The sequence below is a fragment of the Ambystoma mexicanum genome, chromosome 5p (genome assembly GCF_040938575.1).
Source record: "Ambystoma mexicanum isolate Mex_15411 chromosome 5p, UKY_AmexF1_1, whole genome shotgun sequence".
Classification (NCBI taxonomy): domain Eukaryota; kingdom Metazoa; phylum Chordata; class Amphibia; order Caudata; family Ambystomatidae; genus Ambystoma; species Ambystoma mexicanum.
In genome coordinates, this window is record NC_090930.1 from 69,481,837 (window position 1) to 69,495,421 (window position 13,585).

At 49.8% G+C, this 13,585-nt stretch overlaps 1 protein-coding gene across 9 annotated transcripts in view; it reads right to left on the reverse strand.

The window, feature by feature from the left end:
• The window catches only part of LOC138480737 (ras-related protein Rab-6A-like), a 457,834-nt gene that overhangs the window by 276,619 nt on the left and 167,630 nt on the right, over positions 1–13,585 (reverse strand). For 3 of the 9 annotated variants that reach the window (XM_069612468.1, XM_069612465.1, XM_069612463.1), the window contains exon 4: positions 13,291–13,396. The exons of the other annotated variants lie outside the window; for them this stretch is intronic. In XM_069612468.1, the coding sequence (XP_069468569.1) occupies positions 13,291–13,396 (106 nt within the window). The remainder of the gene's footprint in view (positions 1–13,290; positions 13,397–13,585) is intronic. 9 annotated transcript variants of the gene reach the window in all.

Consider the following 13,585-nt stretch of genomic DNA (forward strand, 5'->3'; position numbering starts at 1 on the left):
TGAGATTCCGAGAGAAAGATGAAAATGAGGTCACCGAAAAAAGGTCTCTCCGCAAAAGTTTAAAAACACACACACATTTGGTCCACTTTCCCCATCGGCTCAATCTGATGTGAACGCCCCACGTTGGCACTTCGACATCTAATATTTTGAGCACTTTTCATCGGCACTGCTTTCATTACGCAGAAAATGAAAACGGCAAAGCTTGCGCTGCACCAAAGGATACATATATAAACTTTTTTTTAAGATCAGGGGACCGCCTTCCCAGTCAAATGTTCAAAAACATACTAAATAGATTAGCACCAAAATGGGTATAGGGCACCGTTTTATGCCCAACGTGTTTCGTAAATCCGTCCAGATGTTTTGTTGTGCACATATCTTGCTTACGACCCCTATCTATTGGGAAAGGAATGGACTATCTAAAAACCGCTTGGTTTTCTATACTGAATCGTTTGATGACGTTGCCCCAGATTTTCCCGTTTTGGGGTGGAGGGAACATTTCAGCCAGATGCGCCCAGCAACGCTAAAGTTATTAGCAATAGAATGTTTGCAAAAGGCAATTGTTCATAAGCTTTACTCTATAATATATATGTAGATAGAAACAAAAATGTAGTATATCACACTGATGATCCCGAAAGAGGGCGAAACGAGCATGTACATCAATGCCCCCCTTTGATCTGTGTATGTGTTGGCAAAGTCCCAGACTTAGGGCTGGAGCACAGGAGGACGTAGACCTGGAGGGCCAGGGACCTCGACCGACTCTGATGCAGGCACTGGAAGCAGTGTATCAGTGATCCTCCAGGTGTCCCCATGCATGAGAAAAAGGAGCTGCTCGCAGTCCCTTTGGCACCTGTAAGGAAGTCTGCCAGCGACCTGATGCATACCAGGAATTGCGTTTGCCTAAAAGAGGAGAATAACTCCTAGAGCTGAAAGACTTCATTGGGAGGGCCATAAAGTGATCAAGAGTTCGCGTATAGGCAGCTGTTATACTGGCTTCAAAACTGCAGCCACCCATTGGTTAGCTTGGCTAGCAAAGCCACAGGGTAGTCGGCAGAGAAATACAAGCAACCAAGATAGTTAGCAGGCCTAGCCAATAAGAAGACAGTCACAGCTTTCATGTGCCCACCCCAATTATTGAAACAATCCTTCAGCCCAACAGAACAGGGACATAGTGGAGGAGTGCTGTGGGAGTTAAGATTTGGTGTCGAGAGAAGAGAGGAGTGGTGGAAAAGGAGAGGGAAGGAGGGGAGAAGCGAACATGGTGAGGCAAGGAGGTGAAAACAGGTTGCGCAGCACTGCTTGGCTGACTCTGGACTCCTCCCTGGAATCCCAGTCGACGCAGTAGAATCTTGTGAAGGTGTGCATCGACCTCCACGTAGCAGCCCTGCAAATGTCCAGCAGGGGCATACCAGACAAGAACGCCATAGTAGCAGCGATCGCTCTGGTCGAATGGGCTCTCGGACGGCCTGGCAATGGTCGGTTGGCCAACCGATGACAGTGCCTGATGCAGCCAGAGAGCCATCTGGAAATGGAAGCCTTCAAGAGAGCCTTCCCTTGGTTCACAGGTCCAAAATTCACAAACAGCTGTGATGTCTTCCGAAAACTCTTAGTTCGGTCCACGTAGAACTTAAGCGATCTAGCTACATCCAGCGAGTGCAAAGTCCTCTCGGCGGCGACGAAGGTGACGGGAAGAAAACTGACACCAAGGGCTCGTTAAGATGGAAGTCCGACGGCACCTTGGGCATGAAAGAGGGGTGCGTCCTCAGCACCACCCTCGTATCGTGAAAGGTTAAGTATGGAGGCTTGCAGGATAGGGCCTGAATCTCTCCCACGCGTCGTGCGGAGGTGATGGCCACAAGGAAAGCTGTCTTCCATGACAGGAACTTCAACGGAGCCGAATGCAAAGGCTCGAATGGTGGCCCCATGAGCCTGGTCAGCACCACGTTGAGCTCCCACGCCGGGGCTGAAGCCTTCACCGGTGGGAACGATCGGAACAGTCCCTTCATAAATTCCTTCACCAGTCGATGAGACCACAAGGACGGATGTCCTGCAGTTCTGGTGTATCGGGAGATCGCTGCCAGATGTATCTTGATGGAAGCGCTAGCTAGTCCAGCTTTGGCCAGCGACAGTAGGTATGGTAGCACTTGAGGAGCCGTAATCTGTAGAGGGTTGATCTTCTGTGCACAGCACCAGACAGAGAACCTCTTCCACTTATGTCCGTAGCACTTAAGAGTTGAGGACGCCCTGGCCTTTGCAAGAACCTCTCTGCAGTCAGCCGGGATATCGTACCCTCCAAACTCTAGTGCTGCAGGAGCCAAGCCTGCGAGTTCAGCGACTCTGGGTCGTGATGAAGAATGGCACCTCCCTCTCTGGAGAGAAGATCTTCGTCCGTCGACAGCTTGACTGGTGGGGACGCTGAGAGGTCCAGAAGGTCCGGGAACCAGATCGGTCTCAGCCACGCCGGTGCGACGAGGATCATCCTGCACTGGGACCTCTTGAGCTGGCTGATGAGTCGAAGCAGCAGCGGCAACGGAGGAAACGCATACAGGAACAGGCCATCCCAGGGGAACGAGAAAGCATCGCCCATGCTCCTCGGCTGGGGGAACCTGCTGGCGAACCTCTGGCACTTGGAGTTCGTCGCCGTCGCGAACAGGTCGATCTGGGGCTTGCCCCATCGTTGGAAGAGCCGATCCACTTGATCCTGGCGTAGTTCCCACTCGTGGCACGAGCGCAGTTCCCTGCTGAGTGAGTCGGCGATGGTGTTTTTTGTTCCTGCCAGATGGAAGGGAAGCAGAAACATCCCCTGGGCAACGGCAAAGTGCCACAGATCCTGGGCCTCCTTGGATAGGGCTGGGGATCTTATTCTTATCTGCTTCCGGATGTAGAACATCGTGGTGGTGTTGTCGGTGAAGATCCTCACAACATTGCCCTTGAGGGACGGGAAGAACGACTTGAGCACCCAGAACACGGCGCGTCCAAGATGTTGATGTGGAGACACCTCTCCTCCGGGAGCCAAAGGCCTCTTGCGTGGAGATCTCCAGTGTGTGCACCCCATCCCTCCAGGGAGGCGTCCGTCGTCACCGTCTCCTGATGTGCCGGGGTCTGGAAGTCCGTGCCCGCCGTGAGGTGTGCACGGGTGCCCCACCACTGAATCGCCCGACGGAAAACCTTGTTGAGCGGGATCTTGTTGTCGAAGCTGTCCACTGCTTGCATCCAGCGGGCATCGAGGAACTCCTGTAGAGGACGCATCCGTACCCTGCACAGGCGCACTAGATAGATGCATGACAACATCATACCGAGGAGGGACTTGATGGATCTCACCCTGGCCACGTCCGTGGCTAGCAGGCGCTGCACCTTGCCCAAGATGGCCTTCGTCCTTTCCTCCGACGGAGACGCCAATCGTTCCACTGTATCGAGCTTCGCTCCCAGAAAGTGCCACCTTCGACGGAACCAAATGGGATTTCGGGTAGTTTATGGAGAAACCAAGCTCCGTGAGTAAGCGGACGGTCTCCGCCGTGTGCTCGACGGCGAGTTCTCTTGTCCTTGCACAGATGAGCCAGTCGTCCAGGTAGGGGTAGACGTGGATCCCCTGCAGGCGCAGCCGCGCCGCCACTGGTTATAGGCACTTGGTGAACACCCTGTGTACTGACTTCAATCCGAATGGCAGAGCTCTGAATTGGTAGTGGCGTCCTTGGAGTACGAATCTGAGGAACTTTCGGTGTCCTTTTAGGATGGGGATGTGGAATTAAGCATCCTCCAAGTCCAACAACGATAGGAAGTCGCCCTCCTCCAGCTGTCCCAGCACGTGCTGGAGAGTGACCATCCTGAACTTCTGTGCCTTGATGTATTTGTTCAACCGACGTAGGTCCAGGATGGGGCACCATCCGCCTGTCTTCTTTCTGACGAGGAAGCATCTTGAGTATACTCCGGAGCCCCGGAGCCTCTTGAGGACGAGCTCGATGGCACCTTTCTTGAGCATCGTCTTTACCTCCAACAGCAGTTGAGGGACGTGATTTTCCTTCCCGGCCACGGGAGGAATGCAGGGGGACTTTTGGAATTCGAGAGAGTGCCCGTGGGCCGGGGCATCCAGCACCCAACGGTCAGTGGAGATGGACTCCCACACGCTGACGAACTTCACCAGCCGGCCTCCCACCGGGGTGCTTCGGTGGGGGCCCGACACTACGGTCGGTTCAATCTTGCTTGGAGGCGGCCTTGCCGATGCAGCCGAGATCCTCCTTGCTTGCTGCGACCTCTGTAAGCCTCCTGGGACGAGGAGCGGGCCGCCTGGCGGTACGTAGAGGAGCCACCGCCTGATCCCTTGGAGGCCACCTGTCTGCCTCCGGCGCTCTGAAAGGGCCGTCGTTGCTGAAGGACTCCCAGGGCTCAGGCCGTCTGTGTCGGCCTTGATGGCCTGCAGCGACTCATCCACCGTTTTCCCAAATAGGTTGTTGCCGTCGAACGGCATGTCCAAAACCCTGGTCTGCACGTCCTTACGAAGTCTGTCGCCTTGAGCCAGCCATGTCGTCGAAGGAAAACACTGTTGCCTAACTGGCGAAACCCAGTGTCGGCAATGTCCGTTGCCACCGTTATGGCGTGGTCTGATGCCACCTCACCTTCCTGCTGAATCTCCAGGGCCTCTGCCCTCTGGTAGGCAGTCCAGTAGGGGAGCTATCTTGTACCATATCTCCCTGTCTTAACGGGCCACAATCGCTAAGGCGTTGGCCGCCTTAATTGTCGCCGCCGACGACGACATGACTTGTCACCCCGTGGCATCCAATATCTTACCCTCGCCGTCAGGTGGGGAAGTAGAGGTTGAGGCTGTCGCACCCGCCACCTTCTTCTTGGCCGCCGCTGAGACGACCGAATCCGGCGTAGGTTGAGCCCTGTACTTCTTCTCGTACCTGTCCCTCTTGTCAGGCGTCGTGGACGGATTCTTCAGGATCGCAAGTCCTTCGTCCCAGATATCGTCGAGTAACGGTACCGCGAGGACCGTCTTTCTCTTGGCCTCTCGCCGTTAGTAGAGGAAACCCTCCTTCTGTTCCTCAGGGCTGAGGGGGATGAGGGCTCCATGGGTCGTGGGGGCATGAAGGGCAGGGAGGGATGAACTCTACTCCGCTTGTTCAGAGGGCTTCCCGACGGGCCCGGTTCTGGATCGTCCGCCGGGGTTCGTGGTAATCTCGTCCTTATCTACGTGCATAAGGTTTGGATTGCCATCAAAATGGCAGCCAAGTTGTCCTGAGGCTCGGGCAATGGCTGTGACGTCAGGGAAGGCTGCTCCTCCACTGGGGCCTCGTCTGCGCCACCGTCGCTTTCTTCAACCACCTATTCGGGAACCCTCCCGTGGGATCGTACCTTCTCGAACCTCTTGTTGAGGTTCTTCACGGTTTCCACCAGCTCCTCCTCAGAGGCTGAATCCATGTCCGTAACGGCCACCGCTCCCCCCCCCTTTTCCACCGGGGTCTTCACGGGGGTCTTGTCGATGGGCTGGAAAGAGGATTCCCTCCACGGTGGCCTCCATTGGTGTAGCCTCCACAGGCTTCGCCAGGGTCGCCGTGACTCCCTCGATAGAGGCCTTAGCCGGGTGAATCAAGGCCTTCACCACCTTGGGCGCGCTTGAGGCCTTCACCTTGGGTGGAGGGTCCCCGCCTCGCTCCCCCTCGGCTGAATCCTTCGAGATCGACCGGGGCCTCTCCAGAAGCTTACCAGGGTTCTCGGATTTGCTCTTCCCCGAGCCAGAGCGTTGGCTTGTGGTTGATGGTGCCGGGCAAGGCGCGCCCTGCCTGGCAGCCGAAGAGCCCGACCATTCGGCGCTCCCGGTGCCCGCGGACTCGCGGTGCTTAGCCTTCTGTTGGGCCCCAGTCGCCAGGGCGCCCTCACAGGACTTAGAGGACCGCTATGACCTTTTCTTCTCACCTGCTGGGCCGTTCGCCAGCCAGCTGGCGAGGCGGGTACGACGATCCCTCATGGTCCGTTCCGATAGGTTCTTACAGAACGCACAGTCCTTCTGCACGTGCGTCTTGTCCTCATGAAGGCAGTAGAGCCATCTCGAATGCAGAAAACATTCTGTAACCCGCATCCAGGGCAGTTCCTGAACAGCTTGGATCCGGGCGTCGAGCTTCCCTTGTCCTGGGCCATGTCCATGGTAGGCCTCAGATCTTCTGGAATCCTCCAAGAAGCGCAACTCGATAAAAACTTCACCCTTGAGGGGCGTAGAAAATTCCAAAACGGGTCACCGTTGATCGGAAGTAGAATGGTGGAGCTTGAGGCTCGATTTAACCGAAAAATGAGAAAATCTCTTTAAAAAAGCGCGAAAACGCAGTAAAAGCTCGAGTGCTGTAGCACGAGGACTCCCAACACTTGAACGTGCGGTAAAAATCTGAGGATGGCTGCCAGGGGAGGGGCTTAGGTAGAGGGCAGTCATTGGCTGGGGGCAGTATGACCCAGAGATCAGTGATTGGTTACTACTAAGAAACAGTTCAGAAACGAAACTGATACTGATACTGATACTGATTTTTTCTTTACCGAGGATTCCCAGCCTGACGACGGTGAATATTCATGAGCATGTGAATCCATGCCAGACCGCATGCTGAAGAACTAGTTCAGAGGTGTGGTATGCAGCAGTAATGTAACGTGGACCCCTTGCTCACTGTGCTCAGAAAGGCACAGCTTTACCTCACTGATGAAGACTGAAATATGTGTATGGGGTTACTGTTGGTACTCTTGTTCAGAAGAGAATTGCCATAGCATTTCGGTGCTCGACTGCCCATGTGGGTGGGACAAAGCCTGATATGCAAATGGATATTTCTCTTCTGTGAAAGGTACAGTGAGCTGAAGTGTGGCTGCGGACTCAAGTGGGTACCTTCCCAAAAACAGGTCATATGGCCGTGTTCGTTCTCGCTGAGGGGTGCCTACGGACTATTTTTTTTTTTAATGCAGCAGTGATGTAGTGGTAACTCTTACCACTGTTTTTAGCCACACCGCCAAACTCATAATAAGGTCCCATTACAACTCTTCGCCTCTTGCATGGATTACAGTTCTGAACTTTTAATTGGCCTCCCGCTTAAGATCTCGGCCCTCACCATTCTGTCGATCACTCTGCCATTCACCACCTCTTCTCCCTTCATTACCCTGCTCTCTGCTATGCCGTTTTCTTCTCTTCGACCTCAGCCATCTGTTTAAGTACATCTATGGTTTTACTTCTCTTTACCTCTTTTACTTCCTTATACTCGACCCCTTACACTTTGCGATCATCTAAATTCCTTCTTACCACTCCTACACATCCCTGTGCCCGATCTAGTTTCCGTTCGCTCTCATGAGCAGTGGCACTCCCTCCCACTGTCTATCAGTTCCCCCCCTTCATTCCATCTAATGAACTTCTCTCAAATTTCATCAGATCTTTAACAGGTTTTTCACCAATCGTGAATAAGTCACTGGTCATTTTTACTTAAATGTGTAGCGACTTATTAGATGTTCAGCGCTTTGGTAAAAACGCTAGATAAATCCAAAAACAACAGTCCTAAGATGGTTGGGAGCGACAGCACTCACATAATGTGCGACAAGTTCAATGAACAAGTACAGCAGCACTACAGTAATGACCATTCCCCTGTGGCCAACATGTGCTACTCTGCTAATTAAATTATCAGGGATAGGTTAAATCTGAGTTTTTAATACCGTAACATGGTTAACAGATGGCAATCTACCCATACTAAATGATCTTGTTCCAGACAGCCATGCCATTACAACACTGCACTGAAGCTCACAACATGGAGACGGTCTGGCAGCAATTCATAGGAAAGATCAAGAATACACAATGTCCTCCCATGGATGAGATTACGGCCTCAGAGCTCAGGTTTCTTATGCTCTCTGAGGTCCATGTTCAAGTTAATGTTTGTGTATCACCGGCATGAGACAGTGAAATCATTGCAGTCTTATTTAGCTCCTGTTCTACCACCTTAGGGCACTTATTTGTCAGACCTACTCACTGTAGGTGACCAACATCTGGCTGATTACTCAAAAGATTGGAGGCTCTGCCCTTTGCGATCTATGCTTCTCTTAGGACTATCAGCCTCTCACTGATGCCCTCACATCAAGCATCACATTATATTGAATCTAGAAAGTGTGCCCCAATAGTGTCACTGTGATAAAGTTGAATTTAGAAAGTATGCCAAATAGCGTTACTGGGTTAAAGTTGAATCTAGAAGGTACTCGTAACATCATTGAGTGTACCTGGTCGCTTGCACTTTACTGATTACCATATCACACTAGTATGCTTACTCTCCCCTAGACACCATCATTCAACTAGAATACAGCTATACTATAACACATTCGGTCTAGCTGTTCACATACTAACATGACCCCTCGAACTACCCATCATCCTAATAAATCACAGCTAGCTGAGCACATACCGGCTATCTTAGGCGTCTCCTCAGGCCTAACGCAGCCACAACTCAGTCTGGGTGTCCACCCTCCAGACTGAACACATCCAACTGATTTCCTCAGCACCACATCTACCGCTAAGAAGCAGCTATCACGCAACAACCACACCAGCTGCACACATATCCGTTGCGCCCACGCACTTTACGACACTATCTATCTTTCTGATTTGAACTGCAGTTCCCAAGGGCGTTCAACCTACCAGCGCTTTGAGATCATACCAATGATACATAAGGCGCTATACAAATGCCAAGCAACATAACATATACACACATGCTATATATAGTAGGGGTTGTAAGGGTCAGCAACTTGTGGGTCTCCATATGTTCTGGACTATGACTCCCATGATAGACCACCATTGTCTATGCTGGCTAGGGCTGGTGGGCAATGTAGTTGAAAACATCTGCAGACGAGTTAATAGACCCTGAAAAAGACCCCTGACCTAAAGCAAAGCATATGCTAACCAAGGTTCCCACTCCCCCCCTGCACCCCTATCTTTTGCCCCAAGAAAGTGCATGGTCTTGGTAAAGACATATCTCTCAGACCATTCCTCCTGTATGCTATTTTTGGATGGGATACAAGGCGCGTTGATAAACATGTGAGAACATCCCCACTACAAACTGGAAAATCAAGGTGTCAATCTGCACCTTGGTTCAATGTCGATCTCATTAAACAAATCTAAATGCTGAACATTAGAACCAGAACGGCATCCTTCTTGTGCAGACTAAAACCTTTCCAAGTTGCAACGGTCCATCAGCACTAGAAAGGCTATTTTTCCAGCCCAAAAAAAGAAGAGTATATTATTTAAAAAAAAATAATAATAATCATAATAATCATAATAATATCACCCAGCCCACTTTTTCTGGCTTTTCAATGTTTTCTTTCCCCCACTTAGATTTCAGTTTAGCTGCACCCCACCATAGAGTGATGTAATAAGTTTCATTTTACAGAGGTCAAACATATCCAAAAGCCTATTTCTCAGGAATAGGATAGGATACCTGTGTGGTAGTAGCAGTATTTTTAGTTTGGACGGTTTTCCCCAATCCCGCTTTAGTTTTCAACAAACCTCTATCCTGGTGCAATCTGCCCCAATGAAAGCCATGAATCTCACTTGTAATCCTGAAAACATGGTACCAGCCCTAAGTCCCAGAGAACATTCCAACACCCACTGACTGCCCCCAGATGTTATATACCAGGCAAAAAGGTAGCGTCTCCTCCAGTGCATCTCCAATAAAATCCCCTCTTTCAGGGTCCTGCTGGATATTTATATTAAATCGGGCATCTGCCTGCTTGAGGAGCACACCATCCGTACAGGTGGATGGTGCTAGACTCCGAGATTGGGCATATCTGAAGTTTGCAGTGCAACTACTAGTAGTTCATTTATGTGCACGTTTATGTGACGATTCTCAATGTCTTGTTTGAATGCACATTTCCGACATGGCTGGTTGGTGCCATGTTGGCACAAGTGTTTCTCCAGTACAGTCTTTTTGGTGCCTTGTTACACAGTCTGTTCCAAGGTCGGTTTGCCAGTCACGGTTCCGTTATTTTCCATCCGACTTGGCAAGTAGCCAAAATGTGTTGCTGGTGGTTCGATGCCCATAGCACCTTTCCATGTTGCAGATGGCCCACCTTTCTTGTGAAAGGGGAGGTGCCCTGGGCTCTCGGAACAAGTGCTGTCTGTGAGCCAGTCCCCCTTCGTTTCATCACTGCTGACAATTTTGTACCCTCCCCTGCCGTTGTGTGGTAGCTACTGAGGCAGCCCTGTGGTGGCTTCTTCAGAGCCTGTGTCGGCTGGTCTTGTGCCCTCTGGGTTTGTGTGCTACCAGGGCGATGCCACCTCTCTACTGGCTTCTCAGGCATTTAATTAGCTTATTTGAGTTGTTTCGATGGCATATACTGCCCAGTGGGCTTGTACTGATTTAGCATACTTTTTGGATACAGTACACCTAATGTTTGCATTGTCCCTCGGTAAGCACCTATTACAAACCCTATGGGTGTGGTCCTAAGGAAATTGGTTGTTAGACACCAGGAAGAATATAAAAGGTTAAAGGGAGACTTCTCAATTTGTAAAGATGGCAGTGAGGCCAGGGACAACAATGCCAGACCTTCTCAATAGGGACGATCACCAAACGCAGCAAGGCTGAGAGTCAGGGCAGACTCCATGGCTTGTCTGTACCTCGATTAGGTGACCTATGCTGCTAAAACTACCTCCGATCGGTGCTGCAAGGTGCGACTGCCCTTGTCTTTCAGCTCACATTCTGGTTACCAAACCAATGGTGGAACACCACACAAGGCTGCCTGTAGTAAAAGGTACCTGCACACAGAGTAGGGTAAGACGGCACACCCCGGTCAATGCTTACTATTACTTTGGAAGTAAAGAATTTAAAATACTTCACACCTACCAACTGATATCAGATTCATGAACAGATTCATAAACCCCAGAAATACAGAGAGGGGGGAGAGAAACGTTTGTTATATAAATCCCAGTAACATGAAATGTATGTTAGACACACACAAACACATTGCCAGCTGGAGCCCATTGAGTACGACTGGTTGTACATTGGTACTCCATAGGATTGGTGGGTGGCAATTGGTAAAAAGGGTTAGGCAGAAATTATGTGGCTTTACCCACAGAGTCTGTGGACACGGATCTGGGTCAGAAGAGAATTTGGCGTTTTCCTTTCCACTAGCAGTTTGCAGTATATTCCCTTCCCTCGTTTGCTGTGGGGCCGCCCATGGGGGCTGGTATGGGGTGCTTCAAAAAGCTTTTGCAGCACAGTGGGCAAAACCACAGTTCAGAACTGTCGAACACAATTGATTTAAAAAAAAATGTAGATCTTGGCATACCACCAATCGCCTTTGCGGATTCAAATTGGGTTCCAATGAAAGAATAACATACTTTTGGTAAACTCGTTACATTTTGGCAAACAATTGTTGCAGACGCAACACGCATATCCAAAATATGCTATAAGCACAAAGAAGAGAGGACTCTTGCATGGCTATATCTATGCCAGTCCATTGGCCATGTTCCTACCTGTTTCAAATGCATAGCATGCAGGCTTTGATGGCCTCACAATAGGACACCATTGGCTTCTATGCATGCGATTCAGGTTAATAACGTGAGAGTTTTTCCAGGTGGCTGTGTTCTGGAATTCAGCTCATTAAACCAAACTTGATTGCGCCTCTCTAATGGACTAGAGCAGTGCTCCAAGTTGCCTCTCCTGTGTGATATAACAGATTAAACGCATGCTTCGAGTAGACAGCGTCCTGGTCCCTGGTAAAGAGACAATTGACAAAATGAACTATATACTTCGAGACTATTTGAGCCACTGGTGTTGTATTTAACAAATTGCTTGCGAGCACCTGGGGTGGACATGCTGGCCAGTCGGGTTGCTTGAACAATGGATGGTACTCAAACACCCTGAGCACTCGCCCCCCGCCCCATTCCCCCAGCTTGCCCCATCACCTCTCACAGCTCACCTCTTATTCCGGGATAAGCCTTGGACCTGCACCTTCCTTGTGGGAGTACCTGTGTTACCCTTCGCACTGGAGGTACGCTTGCCTGGCTACATACTTCCAAAATCATGGTAGGAGCAGTTCACCTATTCTACAGCTGCTGCGCAGGCTTGCCTGGCATCTTGGACCGCTTCTGAGCAAAGTGTTGCAAGCATCTCGGCAGTTCCAGTGCTTGGAAGGCAGAGTACCTGGAGTCTGGGTTTAAATGGCACGCTGTTTCAGCCTTTTCTCTACTACATGGTCTCCATTTAAATTACACATTTCTGGACAGATATGGCAAGGTGGTTTGACTGAGTGCACTTTCACCTTTCAGATATTTTCTTTGCTAAATTGTTCATGTTTGTTCAGTTTGACTTTTGGCTTTTTGGCACCTGGATGGGGTTCCACTTTTGATGACACCCTTTATGGGCAGTGGTATTGTGGTGCCGCCTAAACGGTTCACGGTTTAACCTCTTATAACAGAAGATTGATGGTTCTATCCGTGACAAGCCTGCCTTTCCCTCGATTCCTTCATATTTGTTAGAAGATCCATTGACGGCTACTGAGGGGTGTTTGTAGTCGACAAGTAAGAGTAACAAGTGGTATTTGTCTGTTACTGATAATCTGTGTAACTCTTGGGGACTGAATCTAACCCACCCTTCTTTAAGCTGTGCCGTCTGACCATTAAAGTACTTCTTGGGCATTACCACCATTGAGTGGCAGGCCAGGATTTTCACATCCATGGGCTAAACATTGTTAAATTTAAAGGACTGGGGTGATTCCTCAGTTTCCAGACATGATCAGACAGTTACAAATGTGACTGTAAAGACCAGGATCCCATGTAAAGATGTTTGCCAGCAAGAAATCAGCATTCACCCTGCCCCTGCTGCTGGAACCTAGCAAAGATCCTTTTAGAATCTATAGTATTTGGATTTTAGCATACTAATCGCATCTTTCGCCCAGGGTTATGCCGAAATGATTCGTCCTTGGGATGCATTTCAGTGTCTTGTACGCCACATGGTCTCTGTTCACAAGCCTTTACAGTGCATTGATAACTGGAAAGTCCATGTTTTCATCCTGTGTCCCCATTCCTTGACATGGCATTGTTCGAGGCGAATAGGATCACTTGCATGGCACGGTAGAAATTATCTGAAAGAGGGACTGCTTTGTGATACGGGAAACTTTGTACAGTCCAAAAAGGCATTTGATGTCAGTACTTTAACAAAATCAAGACTGGTGGGTCTATTTTGCCGGAAAAGGAAATGAGATTGCAAACTATAGCATTTCCATTTTCTGAACGCAAATGTTCCCCTACATTATGCCCAAGTGAAAACTGCGTAAGGCCTGCAAAGCCCAAATACCTACTTGTAATGTCAAATACAACAATAGCGGAGGCAGAGTCTCGGATGTAACTGGGTATGAGGCTGCGGAAGCGTTCCTGGCCAGCTGTGTCCCACAACTGGAGCCGCATCTGGGAAAATTGAAGATTATGGGTGAAATAGAGGGAAGAGGAAGGACAGTTGGGGGAAAAAGAAAATGATAAAAAAAATGAAAACTTAAATAAAACAAAAATATGACTACAACATAAACGAAAGAAAGATTGTGGAGCAAAAATGAAAACATTTGTAATCTACTTAAACTGTAGCACATGCCATATAGC